General features: G+C 34.4%; 1 protein-coding gene across 2 annotated transcripts in view; it reads right to left on the reverse strand.

The window, feature by feature from the left end:
* Positions 1–862: 862 nt before the first annotated feature.
* The window catches only part of ZFC3H1 (zinc finger C3H1-type containing), a 53,649-nt gene continuing 38,879 nt past the window's right edge, over positions 863–15,632 (reverse strand). Inside the window, exons 23-35 of one of the 2 annotated variants that reach the window (XM_011284124.4) lie at positions 14,260–14,448; positions 13,378–13,615; positions 11,357–11,462; positions 11,071–11,269; positions 10,211–10,305; positions 6,445–6,555; positions 6,058–6,162; positions 5,758–5,923; positions 4,579–4,679; positions 2,863–2,964; positions 2,182–2,221; positions 1,878–1,940; positions 863–1,748 (exon numbers count right to left, since the gene is read on the reverse strand). In XM_011284124.4, the coding sequence (XP_011282426.1) occupies positions 1,611–1,748; positions 1,878–1,940; positions 2,182–2,221; positions 2,863–2,964; positions 4,579–4,679; positions 5,758–5,923; positions 6,058–6,162; positions 6,445–6,555; positions 10,211–10,305; positions 11,071–11,269; positions 11,357–11,462; positions 13,378–13,615; positions 14,260–14,448 (1,653 nt within the window). In that variant the 3' untranslated portion in view covers positions 863–1,610. The remainder of the gene's footprint in view (positions 1,749–1,877; positions 1,941–2,181; positions 2,222–2,862; positions 2,965–4,578; positions 4,680–5,757; positions 5,924–6,057; positions 6,163–6,444; positions 6,556–10,210; positions 10,306–11,070; positions 11,270–11,356; positions 11,463–13,377; positions 13,616–14,259; positions 14,449–15,632) is intronic. The other variant, XM_019835224.3, reaches the window with a different exon arrangement.

Here is a 15,632-nt window from a genome sequence, read left to right on the forward strand (position 1 = left end):
ATTTTTTTCTAAGCACCTAACAATGGTTTCCAAATAGAGCAGGAAAAGCTTTCAGGGTTAAACAGTTAAATGCATACAATGGAGGAACACACCCCTCTGTGATTACTGTCTTCCATCCAAATTTCTTTGGTTTTAGAGAAAAATCAATTAGCCTCTTTTGATTTAATGAAAGACACTAGATAAGTGGGTTTCATTCCTGACCTCACCCAAGAGCACTTACTACCAAATATGCACCGTCTGGTAGGCACACAGTTGGGCCTCAAAACATGATTTTATTTTGACTAAGCATTATACAAATACACATGTGTACAAATTTGCCTACTATTTCATGGGGCTGCTGCTCTGTCTCCAGTAATCAGATTGAATTGTAGCTATAAAACCAGATTTGTGAAAGTGTGTGTGTGTATCATTAACCAATTTTCTACCAGGTGCAAACAACCGACTATAGACTAGGAAAAAGACCTCCAAAGTCTCCTCTATATTTGGTCATAATGATATTCAACATAAGAGAGCATGTCACTAAGCAACTCATTCAAACTACAGTTGAGAGATACTTTCTAAACACTGGGTTCGGAGAACGAGGAATTTAAAGGTAATGCAAACCTGCTACTGTCCTCAAAACAGAACAGAACCTATCTTCTCATAAATCAAGAAGTCATTGGAATGTTTATGGGAAAGCAGGCTAGGATATAATTACAGTGAAAATCCGTATCTCGTATTGGAACCCTTTCCCACCATGTGTGTGTGAAAAGTGAATAAAGACAGCAACGTTTTTTAAAAAGTTAACTTATATTAAAAATATTTTGTTTATAAACAATTTTAATACTACAAAGTAGTATTTCAATACAAAGCAGTTCAAATATTAACTGTTCTTTAAACTGTTAAACTTTATTATAAATTAAAATTTCTTTACAAAAAAATTGCACATAATATTTGACCACTCTTAGGTTCTGATGCACTGGCATTTGCAATAGTTTCTTTAATCTTCAAGTTAAACAGTCTCGGCAAGGAGTCCAGAACGTAGAAAGGGCAATAAACAACCCTGTTAGAGCATTCAAGTGCAACTAGCAGACTTGTGGCCATGGCAGTTACACTTTCCTTAAGATGGACTGCTTAAGTTTTAAATCCTGAAATGAAGAATCTCAAAAGTTTAAAAGAAGAAGAACTAAAAGGGACTGCCTGGTTTTTACTGTAAACACAGCCCTGGAAATTAAATCCCAACAAGAATCTCTCAGGCATCAGAGTGTGTCAAGTGAATCAGGAATAGCACAACGTAAAGAAAAGGGGGAAAGTAAAAAATAAAAACAAAAACAAAGCAAAATTAAAATAAATGTCAGTCACTTTGAGGAACTATACTTACGTACATGATGTTATGAGAATCTGGCAGGGCCTAGAAGTAGGCCAAACAGGAAGTTCATTTATCCAACCGAAGAGGGTCATGTTCATTGCTTCCGGTTTTGAGGATAGGATATTGTAGGGGACTTGATATGATCAGTAAAATGCTTGTCTGCCTTACGCAGACCTTAGCCAGGGATCAGCCTAATCTTGAAGGATCATTCAAATAATTTTGGCAATTATTATAAGGACTTAGAACTGACTGCACCCAGTGTTCAGTGATTCTTGCTTTCTGTTTTGTAACTGTTTAAATTTAAGAGCTCATTTAGGCTGACTCCAATCTCTTGGCACTTGGAAACTAGTTTTCTCAGGTTATCAGTTTTACCTCCTTCTGATGCTTCAAACAAGAGTTGCTGTAAAAGACAGGGAAGCACAGAAGTAAGACTTAGCTAGATTTTGAGCATCACCACATCAATGGATATGGCACATGCAGAAAATTTATAGGAAAACTTCAAGATGAAATAAAAGGTAAAAAGCATTACATCTTTCCACAGTGATGCACAAAGAGGTAACTTCTGTAAGGCTCTCTGATATAAACGGTGGACCTATAAGATAGATATACACACAATTCCATCAGGAAACATGATGAAAAACACCTTTATAACCCTAATTATTTGACTGGGACCTCACAAAATACAAAACGGTTACACTGGGTTTTCAAGTTTCCAAACATTTAGAGTTCTTAGCATGGTAACATCTATGCATTAATCCTTTTAAACTGAGAAGTCAACAAAAGGGGCAGAACAGCTTAAAAACAAAGTGACCCATCTGATAATCATAGCTTACCTCTCTTTGTCCCTTTAGAACAATCTCAGCAGCAATGGCTCTAAGAAAAAACAAAGGAATATAGAAAAGGGAAAAGAAAAATTTATATATCTTTGAACGAAATGAGATACTACCACTGGCAGAATACTGACTGTGGGAATCTGAGTACAAAACTTCCTGAAAGTAACAGGCTAAACTTCCAAGGAGGGTAACCTATAGTGAAAAGAAAAATTCAACAATTTTTATCAACTTTACAAGAATTAAGCAGACCAGTGTTTTGAACATAAATAACGTTCATGAAAAATACTCATAATTACCAGTAAAAACACCTGGCACTCTTAATAGCTTTAAAAAAAAGACATCAGACTATAAAAGGGGGGAGGGAAACCCACACATTTAAAAAAAAGATGGTCTTAAAATGTGTATAACAGATTTGTTTGATAACACTACTGTTACCTAAATGTTCTGCCGCAAAAAAAAAATTCAAATTCTACCCATTTTTGCTTTTAAAAGCAATTGTTAACGAGCACTCCCTTACTCTTGGTAGAAAACCTCAGCAAGTGACAAAAACAAATCTAAATTAGAGTAGAGATCTGTCCAGGAAAAAAAAAACATAGATGTCATTTCAGATTTACCTGTCTGGAGCAAACCTTACAAATAAAAGCAATAGCTATAAAAACATGTACATGATTGCTGCATTACATTTTCCAGGTGGCCAGGCATGTTGGAATATTATATGTAAACATCTTGGCTTGAAGTTTCAGAATCTGAACATTGCTTTCTTCCCATTCATGTTGAAGTAGCCTGCAAAGTACATTCAGGAAAATGAACAAGGCACTGTAAGTGTAGGGAACCCCCAATGTGCTCTATGAGCAGAATGTTTGATGAGGTACAATTTTTGATCAGTTAAATTCCCTCAAGGCTATTCAGCACGTGATTCTAGAATACCTCTTACAAAAATCACCCCGGGACAGGAATAAGCAAGCTAGCAAGATACCCAGTCAAGACCCATGCCATGTTCAATAAAGTAGAATAAGGTCCATGTACTCCTACACTAAAGCATTCCCTCCAAGCACCCCCTCCCCCAAAATTTTTATAATGACTAGATATATTAATGCAATTTCCTTGTATTTTTCTTTCTTTATTAAACAGAGTAGACGTAAATATGAATGTTTCTTGGGCTAAAATGTAAGTACAGTGACTAATTATTAAGTTCTCTATTCTCAAAAAAAAAAAAGACAAGAATGATCACAAGGAAGTAACTATCAAAATACAGAAGTGGAGCATTACCAACAAAACCAACAATTAAACTACCTTTCCTATAATGCCTATAATTCTATCATAACAGAAACTAGTCAAAATACTACATTTTATATTTTTCAAATGTTTTACCAAAGGTGATGCCTTATAATAGAAATTTCTGTATTAGCTTCCAAAGACTAGAATGTTTACTAAGAATTTTTATTGTGGAACACTACTTTTGTTGCAGCCTCAGACCTTCAAATTTTTTTCAACCTCATACATTTTCCCACACACAGGCTAAGTGGAATGTAAATATTTTAACACATAAGGAAATATTTGATAAATTTAGGTACCTTATGATCCACAAAACAAACTTAGAAACATAAGACACAACACAATGCAGTGGGAATGACTGCACAAGTACAAGCCAAGGCATTAGCATGTAGGGTACCATTTTGAATTAAAAAGCACAATTCTTGACAGTGAAAATAAGTTTACTCTGTTGGAATAGAGAAACTACAAAGAGATGCTCAGAAATCTCCAGTTCAATATATGAAATCCGTACATAAGTGTTTCTCAAATGTGATTTGAGGGCTCAAGCTCAGGAATCTGTATTTTTAAGAATGCTCCACACCCAATGTGGGGCTTGAGCTCATGACCCTAAGATCAAGAGTCACAGACTCTACCAACTGAGCCAGCCAGGCACCCCCAGGATCTGTATTTTACACAAACATCCCAGGAGATTCTGATGCATGCTAATACTTGAGAGCAACTGACATATATGAAAACAAGTCATAATAACCAAAATATATACAGTTGGCTGCTATCTTTGTAATAACACTTTACAAACCTCTTAAGTAATATTTCTTTGCTATGTAAAACATGATTATTGCTTATTATGCATGTGCTAAGGACAGATGGTATGTGCTTAGGGACACAACTGAACTTTACTTGAATTATATGCCCCTTAAAACCTGCAGTTTTCTGAAGTTATCAGATTTTTATACTGACTTTTATATGAAGCTGTATATTGCTTAACTCTGAAATTAAAGTAGTATATATCAGCGAGAAAATAGTAAAGGACAGACTACTTTTAGTCACGTTTTTAAGAATAATTTTATATGAAGAGCTATATAATACTGAGCTGAGATTGAAAAGAATTTTATTTTTTCTTACCTCAGTGCAAGTCCAGAATTAGTTGGCATAATTGAGCAAAACCGTTCCAAGGTTTTGGAATGCTGAGTCTTTGGAACACAGCTCAAATAAAAGAAAATAACCTGGAAAGGTTGACGGGGGGAAAATAAATGCAACAAAATGTGAAATTCAATTACTTAAATGTTTTAATGAGAAAACCAAAATGGTCTTTAAGACATGAATGTATAAATTATAATAATGTATGATGCTGTGAGTTACAGTTCCTACCATTAATTATATTAGTGACTTTCCAAATATGAATTAGGAAATATGATCTAGTGATGATAGCCATGGACTGAGAACACTGACAAGAAGCCAGGAGTCCGGGTTTTCATTCCTGAGTCTACCTTTACTTGCTGTATAGCTGGGCAAGTCATAGGACTAATAATACCTGCCACATCTTGCTCATGGAATGCCCGTGTGTAAATGACTTAATGTCCATAAAGTGGTTTGAGATCCTGGGATAAAGAATGGCATAGAAGTACAAAGCATAATAATTGGTTATCCCGATTAGCAACAAACCATCCCACCAAAAAATAGAATACATATATGTTTTAGTCTACATGGAGCTTTAATAGGAAATTTTAGCCTACACTGCACTGAATAAAAGGGGTCTCTGAAAAGAAACTAAAACAAACCTTTGCTTCCTTTCTTATAAGGAAATAACCTTATAAATAGATCATTAGTTCTATTCTACTATTAAAATTCTACAACATCTAATTTCAGCTTTCTTATGCCCTATGTATAGTTATATTCACTTAACACAGTATTAACCAAAAAAAAGTAGCTCCACTGTACATTATGGAATTTTTCATTCAGTGAATTTCCAACTAATCAAGCAAAACATTAGATATTATTATAATTACATTTTTTGATCTTTCTTCTTTAATATGTATTAAACCTTAACATTTCTTCAATTTTGCTTCAATGTTAATTTTTCTTAAATATAAGAATCAAAATACACATTTATCTTAACTGAACCTTAAAGGGCTCTGTTCCTAGATTTAAGAGATAAGCAGGAAACATGGTCAAGAATAACATTAAATGCTAGGAAAGTGGTCCTACAAAGCTCTCTTGATAAAAAACAGGAGTTTTACTGTCATTTTTCCAAGTCCCCTTCTTTTGTACAAGTATCTAAAGAAAAAAGTTTTAAGTTCTTACCCTATTATGAAATTCATAGTTGGACCAGTAATCAGCACTGCTAAAAGGAATGGGGTATCGGGCAGGGACTGTAACCAAACATCTATTCACTAAATCAGTAAAAAATTTGAATTCTTGGACTTTGTTTCTGGATCCAGCAGCTCTATTATTGGCAAAGACAAGATAACTGCCAAAAGAAAAATATTATAATTTAGAATAATTAAGGCAGCGAGTCTCTCACTCAGAAAACTGATCACCCCTTTCCCCCCACCATATCCCCTTATTCCAAATCCCATTCTTATTAAGAGGAACTAAACTTACTCCATCCAAATCTTCTGCACTATATCAGATCTCATGGCCACCCCTAATGCTGCCTCATATGCCTCCACTGTCTCTTTAATACTTGATTGAAGAGGATGACAAAGGCTGTTTTAAAAATGAAGGAAAACAATGTATGTCTACAGCTCACTTCGATTAGTAAAGGAATGACAATATGTATTTAAACATCACAGATATTAGAATGGAATTCTTCTTTTGATGTTTCTTCTTTAATAATGTATAAACCTTTAATAATGTATAAAGTATGTCCCTTCAATTTTGCTTCAATGACTTTAGCATCAAGTTAACTTTAACACAGGTAATTTGGTAATAAATAACAAATGCAAGCCTAATATGCAACATTTCTCTCCATGTTAGATAATGTCTCACCAGTAAATCAGCCACAAATAAGGAACCTGGTGGTTAAACAACTCATCATCAAAAGTCCCTTTACATAAACGGGCTGGAATGTCAAGTGGTCCTGGGATATTTAAAAGATACCTGGAAAAAAACGAACAAAAAAACACTGTTGGAAATTATGCCTATGCACACATGGATTACTAATACTTAAGAAAAACAGAAACAAAACAAAACAAAACAAAAAAGACCTCTGTTTCAACTTAAATGTCCTTGAAGCATACTTTATTTTCACATGTATACCATACTGCTTTGGTCCCATCTCTAGCATCACACAGTCTATTATTTTATACCTACACGAGTAACTCTTCAAAAATGAATTCATTCTATGCCCCAGCCCCAAATTAAATAAACCATCATAATCATCTAATTAAAAACAGAGAACAAATGAGATTACTATGTATCTAAAATTTCTCCACAAAATCTATACATTTTTGTAAAAAAAAAAATTATTTAAGAGTTATAAAAGTTGATATCTGAAAATAATCTCTTCCTCACATACACACACATAGCCTTTTAGATATATCAAAGTGTATTCGGTAACATATCGGTCCATAAGGTACTTGTCAAAAGAGGTCCATAATCAAGTAAAACTGGGAAATACTGAAAATTATAGCGCACTCTTATAAAAAGCCACAATAGAGTGTTTAATAACATATTAAAGATTCTATGAAGTCAATCAGTAAAGAAATCTATTTGACTGTCACTAATTTAGGTCTCTCCCCAATATATCTGAATTTTTGTGTACACTTACCAACATCTGTAGGGACAATGTTTTTAAAGGAAATACATTAACCTCAACAATGACAATCTAGTGTAACTATTTAATCTTGGATTTAAAAATTATTTCAAGAAAAAAAAATTATTTCAAGGAACTCAGTTTTAATGGATTAGAGAAACTGTATGGAGGCAGAGGGCAGGAGGAACCATAAGCAAGAGAAAAAAAACAGGACATTTAGGAGTCAGGTTATTATCCTGCTGATGACTTGGCCTTAACTAGCTGTATTACTGTCATTTAATCACTTGACTTCTAAGGATACTAGTTTTGTCAACTGAAAACTGAGGTTAAGAAGAGACGACTTCAAATCTAATCTATTTAAGACTCCATCCCTAAGCTAACTTCAGTACACTGAATAAAATCCCCTGGTTAACTTCTGTGGCTATCTACTAATCTCCAAATTGATTTGAAACACATGAAAATTACCTTATCTAGTTCTGTCTTTTTATTAAAAGTTACATAGAAAGGGAAATGATAGAACCCAACTCCATGTAAATATTACAACACATACAAAATTCTTAGTATTGTTTCACAATTTCTACTCATGAAATAAAAAAAAAATATTTTGAACCTATTAAGAGCATCGATTTACCGTATTAAATAAATCTTGACTCTATTTATAAATTAAAATTTTTTTTATCAACATCAATAAGAAGTATGACAATGCTAACAACTATCTCAACTACTGCCATTCTCCTAATAACTGACTCAAAAAAGATTTCCTAAATGAACAAAAAATGCACACTGTGTAAATAAGGTCTTCAGTATTGTCTAAACTAAGCACAAGATACCTTTTCCTTGTAACTCTTGGTGTATTATGAATTAGGACTATTACCATGAAACATTTCATAAGGCAAGGTGACTTAGTAAACAATAGAAGATTATTAGAAGGCAGCCCCTTTCCAAATTTTTATTGACAGTTATTCAGTCTCCTTCATTAAGCTGACATCAAGAAGATCTGAAGATCTTTGATTAGTTACCACAGCAGAAACTGGCAGCATCTTCTTTTAAGCTAAACCAATTACCTCCATGCCCAAGGGAAGATCAGAACCAGCAAGTCTGTAAAAAGTTCAGCTTTAGATCTGTCCTGTGCCTAAGTTTGAGACATTAAAGCAATCTAACTTGACAGAGACAAAGTCAGCATGAGGAAGGTGAACAATCTCTAAGTTTCTTACAGATAGTTTACTTATTCTCCATTATTTTGTATTTTAAATTATTCTTTCGTAATTAACTGTAAGATATTAATCTAGATGTAATAGAGCAGAAAGAATTTCAGAAACAGTACTAAAGTCACTATGTCAATAAACTGGTTACCATAAGAGGATAGACATAAAGACTCAAGTCTAGGAAAAGAATAGTGACCCCAACTTTTGCCAAATCTCAAGTAAAACTGATATTCTAGGGTAGATGGACCACTGAATTAACAAAATGTGGGTTACTTTTAGAAAATGTTTTCATATAACACTGCTACACTGTGGGATAAGCAGAGGAAGCACCTAAGAAAAGAAAAATATTTGCAAGCTTTTGACTTACATATTTAAAACCAAAATTTTATCTGCACTATTTTCTACAACAAAAATTTTTAGGAGATATTCAACTTAGGTCTTCCTTCTCTCAGTTCTTCCTAACATAAAATGATAGAGTATGTTATGATAAAATATTTTCTTTTTGATGCTGTTTGATTTGGGATCAGCAAACTTATTTTTGTAAATAAAGTTTTATTAGAATACAGCCATGCTCATTCATTTATATATTGTCTATGGCTACTTTCTTCCTAAACAGCATAGGTAACAAGAAGTGATAGACCACACAGCTTGCAAGCCTAAAATATTTACTATCTAGCCCTTATGAAAAAAAGTTTGTGAGGCAGGTGGGTGGCTCAATCAGTTAAGCATCTGACTTTTGCTCAGGTCATGATCTTGTGGTTCATGAGTTCAAGCCCCGTATCAGGCTCTGTGCTGACAGCTCAGAGCCTGGAGCCTGCTTCGGATTCTGTGTCTCCCTCTCTCTCTGCCCCTCCTCTGCTCAAGCTCTGTCTCTCTCTCTCTCTCTCTCTCTGTCTCTCCAAAATAAACATTTAAAAAAAAAAAAAGAAAGAAACAAAGAAAAGAAAAAAGTTTGGTGGAACACCTGAGCATACAACTCTTGGGCCAAAGGCTCAGGTCATGATCTCAAGGTTGTGGGTCAAGCCCTGTATTGGGCTCTACGCTGAGGGCTCCAAGCTGAGTGTGGAGCCTGCCTGGGATTCTCTCTCTCCATCTCTCTCTGCCCCTCCCCCATCTGTGTGTGCTCTCTCTCACTCCCTCTCTCTCAAAATAAATATTTATAAAAAAAACAACAACTTTGCTGATCCCTAGAGGGATGGGGAGGAAGGGAAGAGAAGTCCACCCAGAAGTAATTCCTCAGGATTGGCTGTGGCCTCCTATTATTGTTAGAGTAAGAATTCACAACTAAGCAAGCAAAGGCAGTAAATATAGACCTCTCTGGAAATTACTGAGAAAGTGGTTGAAAAAGATTGCCTGAAAGCTTCCCACTCAATATTTCAGAGGCTAGAGCAATTCTCTTTAGATTTAAAAAAAAAGTAAAAGGCATATTATTTACATCTACTTGAGCTCACCAAATAAATTAAAATTCATTTTTTCAGAAATCACTGAGATTGTCTCCGATAATTTACTGCTATAGTATTAAGTACTAAAATGAACAATAATAAATTAAAAGCAGGATGAGTCACTATGATGTTAATATAAGCCTTCCTTTGTTAGTGTCTCTACTCCAAGGAATGCGTATTACCTCTTTTCTCCATTTTTATTAAGTTCTACTGCCCTCATAATAGTTCTATAAGAATGTTCAAGTATTTTTTTTACATCAGTCTAAAATATAATCAACCCACACAAAAAAATGTAGTTTTTCCACTAAACTATACTCTCTTTCTTCTATAAGTCAAGAGTTCTACAAACTTACCGAAACAGATCCAAGTTACTATATTTCTCAAACCCAGGTTTAAAGAAGGATGCAATAAATTTCCGCAAAGATGGAAGAAGATTATCCCCTTGATTCTATTTTTTAAAAAGAGAGGAAGGATATACATTAGACTTACAGTGTTTAATTATATCATTCAAAGGAGGAGGGCACCGGGGTGGCTCAGTTGGTCAAGCGTCTGACTCCTGATTTAGGCTCAGGTCATGATCTCAGGATTTTTGAGTTCGAGCCCCAAGTCGGCATGGAGCCTGCTTGGGATTCTCTGTCTCCTTTTCTCTCTGCACAGCCCACCCCCCACCCTGCCTTTGCCTCTCAAAAATAAACATATAAACATTTAAAAAATTCTTTTCAAGGGAGGAAAAAGCCCTTAAAAAAAAAAAAAAAACACTGATCAGATTAAGTTTCTTGAATAGGTGGAGGTAGAGAGAACTTCTATATTTTGATCTCCAATTAAAGTCAACTAACCATTAAACAGCTTAACACCCGATATACCATATCCACCAATTGTCTAATAAGCTTCTATTACATGTTTAGCACTGTATGAGGTGTGTTGGAGGCTCTAAATCTGGTTAAGACATGATTCTTGCCCTCAAAGAGTAGAGTATATAAAGCAGCTATCAACAAAATTACAAAGCACTATAATAAGGGCAATGGCAGAAGTATATACAGAATATTTATAGCAAAGACAGAAGGAATATATAACACAGTCTGCAAAGGGAAAAAGGACCAGGAAAAGCTCCTTGGAGAGGCTGATGCCTGAAACATGTTAAAGGATGAATAAGAAAATGTGAAACACAAAAACATATTTAAGAATTTTGAGGCTTTTTTTTTTTTTTTTTTACCTGTAGGATGAAGAATTTGCACATATGATAAAAAATCTCTGCATTCTGAGGATTTTTTTCAAATGCAGTAAGCCACACTGCTCTGGCTTTGTCGTGCTGATTTGTTTGCAAATATAAAGCAACAAGGGCTTCCAACAATTGGCAGTTCATGGGACACGTTTCCAATAAACATTTACAAAGCTCCACTGCAGCCTCATACCTTTAATAACAAAAAAACATGTCTAAACACATGAGAAAAAAAATCAACTTTTAACGCACAGTTAACTGCTTGTCGATTAAGTTTTACCTCTCTAGAAGCTGGTGCAGAGCAATCATGTTTGTGTAAAGTGGAACACAGACTTCTACTCTTTCCTCAACAGTATGGCTCTCATCTGTGCAAGCTTTCACCGCATCTATCCAAAAACATCACAATAACAGAAATCAAACATAAAATGAATTATCTGACTATGTTATTTAAATTCTGGGAGACTAATACAACATGGTGGCCTACCCTTTTGCTTGACCATAATCTTATTCATCTTTACTCCAGAGGTATTTTTAGGTATCTCCAAACTCCCTAAAGGAGTATAAGAGGCCTTGCTCTCTGTTATACAGCCATTTAATTGTCTTCCCCGAAACTAGATCCTTTCCTTATTCCTTCAAAACACGTTTCCCTTGTAAAGAGTCCTTTACTTGATCCTGCTGGGTCTTAGAGAATGGTTCACTGTTTTACTTTGCACAGCTGTTACCATTTCCTCCTTTGCTCAGTGGTAGTATGATTTCCCAGATAGAGTGTCATTCTGAAACTGCACTTCTGACGTTCACTTACAAAAATCATCTAAACAAACCTAAAGGCCAATACTACACTTGCTTCATTCTCATTTGATAATGTTCTTCCTCTTCTTCTCAATTTTTTCTTCCCTATGCTATCAAGAGTTTATTTACATGTCCTCTTGGTCTCATTCATTGACTCTTCTCCTTCACCCCTGTTGCTATAGTCTTAAGTTTCCATTTTCTCAGAGAAAATATTTCATAGCTTCAACTACTAAAAAATTTACCACAAGAGCACATTAAAAACTGTGAAGCACTTTATAATATAGTAGCTCCTACATTAATAACTTTCAAATCATTTTTCTATTCATAATCATCCACTTAAGGTCCACTTCCTTATTTCCTTCTGCCAGTAAGCATTTCCACTTGAATGGCCAATTACCATTCACAAATACTACTCCTACTACCAAAATCAGTCTTCCCAAATTTACTTGTTTTCTATTAATACACTTTTTCCCCCAGCCTCAAAACCCTGAAATCATCTTTGACTATTTCTTCTCTATTTCCCTCACATCTGCATGTGAGAACTTCAAATGTCTCCAATAAACATTCCCTCTTTCCCAGGTTCTGTTTTTTGTGCTTCACTTATGGCCATCAGCTTCTGGTTTTCATACCTTTCAAATCATTCCTCTTCAGCACATTCTTCCTTTCTTCAAGAACCTTGACTGTCATCAAGTCTACCACTTACAAAGTTCACGAAAATCTGGTATCCTGCTTTTCCTTCCTTTTCTTTGGTTTATTCACTAAATATTTACTAAGCACTTAGTATGCTGCAGACAGGAAGCCAACTATGTCACAAAAGAATCAGCTTCACAGTCCAGTTCCAAGTCTTAATTCTTCTGCAAAGACTTCTTTCATCATGCCAACCTACAATAAGTTCTCTCCTTTGGGGTTATGACCTGCACAATATAATTCTATAAATCACAAATCTCTGTCTCTTCTGAAGCACAGAATTTAGACTATATACCAATACAGTTACATGGTCTCATACATTTAATAACTGTATCAAATGGATAAATTTTATCTTGTGACTAGGCTACATACTTCCTAGAAGGGAATAAGCTTTGTCCTTAACTGTTTTCCATAGCTGATATACCATTTAGCATATGGTAATACTCAAACTCACTGACTAATGAAGAAAACATTAGTTACTTGAAAAGAGACGACATAACCTTTTAACTATCACCTTGATGGATTGTTTTAAAAAAAATTACCTGGTTCTCTTATTCAATCAACTCATTAAACCTACATAATATGTTTTATCTACATATTTGGCCACAATCAAAAAAAATATTTAAGGTAATATAGTTCCTGGCTTTCATAGATGCCAAATGTCCATCTTATGTGACTCAACCCTTAATCTTTTAAGCATTGATATACTAAAGTGTTAAACTACAGCTTGAAATATGTAGATACAAATTTGTTCCAATTAATTATGAAGAATCATAATAAGGGGTAAGTTGATGTTCTAAATAACTTATAAACATTTGCACTTACCTTCGAAAACTGCTAGCAACATGTCAGGATTAGTCTTTACATCTTGAACTGTTTGCCATGGCATGACAAATGATTCTGTGTTAACAATTCTTGAAGGATTGGCATTAGATGGATCGTAAAATTTTGAAGGGAGAACGTTGAATTCAATAAGATGTATGTAGGCCAGCCATGCCAAGCATCGATCACTTGTTTTAAGGTATTCAGCTACTATTCCACCATTAGCTGATTTCAGTGCATTCTAGGTAAAATGAAAAAATAGCCTGTGTTTTTAGAAATAATGACTCCTATTCTTAGTAAGATTCAAATGTAAGGGCAAAGAAGAATACAAGGGTCGTATTTCTTTGGAGTGGTTCTTAAATATCTAAGTCAAAATTTGACAGCTGCCGATTTTTTTTTAATGAAAAAACTCTTTAGAAATGTCAATACAGATTAATATAATTTTTCCTCTGCTAAGATTTATAAGCTAATTACTGAAAAAAATTCAATTTATCTGTACATTTTTAGTGTCTCGACATTCAAAATCTAGTAAGACAAAAACAGTAAAACAACAAACAAAAAGACCCACCATACCCATATAGGAGATTTTCACTATGGACTAATTTTTTTTCCTTATTGTCTGAATACTGAAGTTTATTCTGGTGGCTACTTAACATACGTCTTCATTTAAACCTCATAAATAATCCTAAAAAGGCATTATCCCCACTAAGCAAATGAGGAAACAGTCATAAACTGACCCAACTCTATACAACTTACTGATAATAAGTGGCAAAACAAGGATTCAAATCTAAAGCCTGTGTGCTTATTAAACAGCTAATCTGTAATGTTTCAGACCTTTAAAAAATTCTCTATAAAATGTAATTAAATGCTATGATAAATGTTTACCTGTAAAACTGCAAGTGCACTCTGGCACCTTCCAGTAAATATGTGCAGCTGAACTCTAAACAAGAGAGCCTCTAAGAGCTGAAAGGACAGAATATCTGATGCTTCCCGCTTGGCTGCTCCCATCAGAAATTCCACCATTCTTTCACATACATAATCCTTTTCTTCAAAGGTGCTTTCTAGGTGCAGAAACTGCCCAAAGGGGTTTCATATAATTAATCCTGCTTCATAAAAATAAACTGTAAAGCTACAGATTTTCCACAGTTCATTAAATGTCATATTAAATCTTCAATTTCTGCAAAAAGGATAATTATAAATACGTGTAAACCCATCTTCCTGGGGCACCTGTCTGGCTCAGTCAGTACAGCAGGCAACGGGTGATCTCGGGGTTTTGAGTTCAAGCACCATGTTAGGCACAGAGTTTACTTAAAAAAAAACAAAAACAAAAACAAAAACAAAACCATCTTCCAGTACCATATCCTAGATTTCCCATTCTACAAGTTGGAGTGTAGAACCAAATGAAAACTAAAATAATGCAGATGTACTTAGAATTACCACTGAAGCAAATTCATCTTTCCCTTCCTTGAATCAACAAAGTAATGGCAGCAAGACCATGACAAATTTACGAAATTTCAGGTTGCTGGTCAAGTACTATTTATATTGCTCAGGTATGAGCACAAATTTTGTACATAAATATTGTACACAAATTCTGAGAACAGCATTCATATTAAGATATATGTAGCAAAATAATTAAAAAGCCCTAAGAAATTAAAAGACCCCTTAAAGACCAAACAATTTTAAGGAAAAACTTCACACCCTATAAAATCTTATGGCGATCAATAGCATTAACTTTGGCACAAGGCTGCAGGTCAAAAATCAAGCATCTTTCACTGTCCAAACCTATTTGGTACCTGAGTTAGGAGAGAGTGGCAAGTTCATTCATTAAGGGATAGCATGTTATCCAAATCTCTCTGTTCTGAATTTCAGTTAGCAAATAAATGACAGATCTGACAGTAATAGATTTATCTAAAAGTTTAGCTGAAACTTATGGTTGCTGAGTTCAGCTGATAAAAGTTCAGATATTAATAAATATTCATTCTACAAGTGGATTAATTATAATTTTAAGTTTAAGCATGGGTAGGAAACATCCCATTGTCTCAGAGAATAAAGGACTCATTTTTTCACCAAATCTCTGTATCATGGTAAAGTTCAGTATTAGTATGAATTTACAGATTAAGATTATTTCCTTAAGTAATGAGGATAGATAATAAAAAGACCAAAATGTTTTCTGACATTTATAAAAATGTTACATGAACACAGTAAATTAAAAAAATATTTTTTCAGGTGCTTTACAAAAAAATTCACGTTGCCCAAAC

This window comes from Felis catus, chromosome B4, assembly GCF_018350175.1.
Source record: "Felis catus isolate Fca126 chromosome B4, F.catus_Fca126_mat1.0, whole genome shotgun sequence".
Lineage (NCBI taxonomy): Eukaryota > Metazoa > Chordata > Mammalia > Carnivora > Felidae > Felis > Felis catus.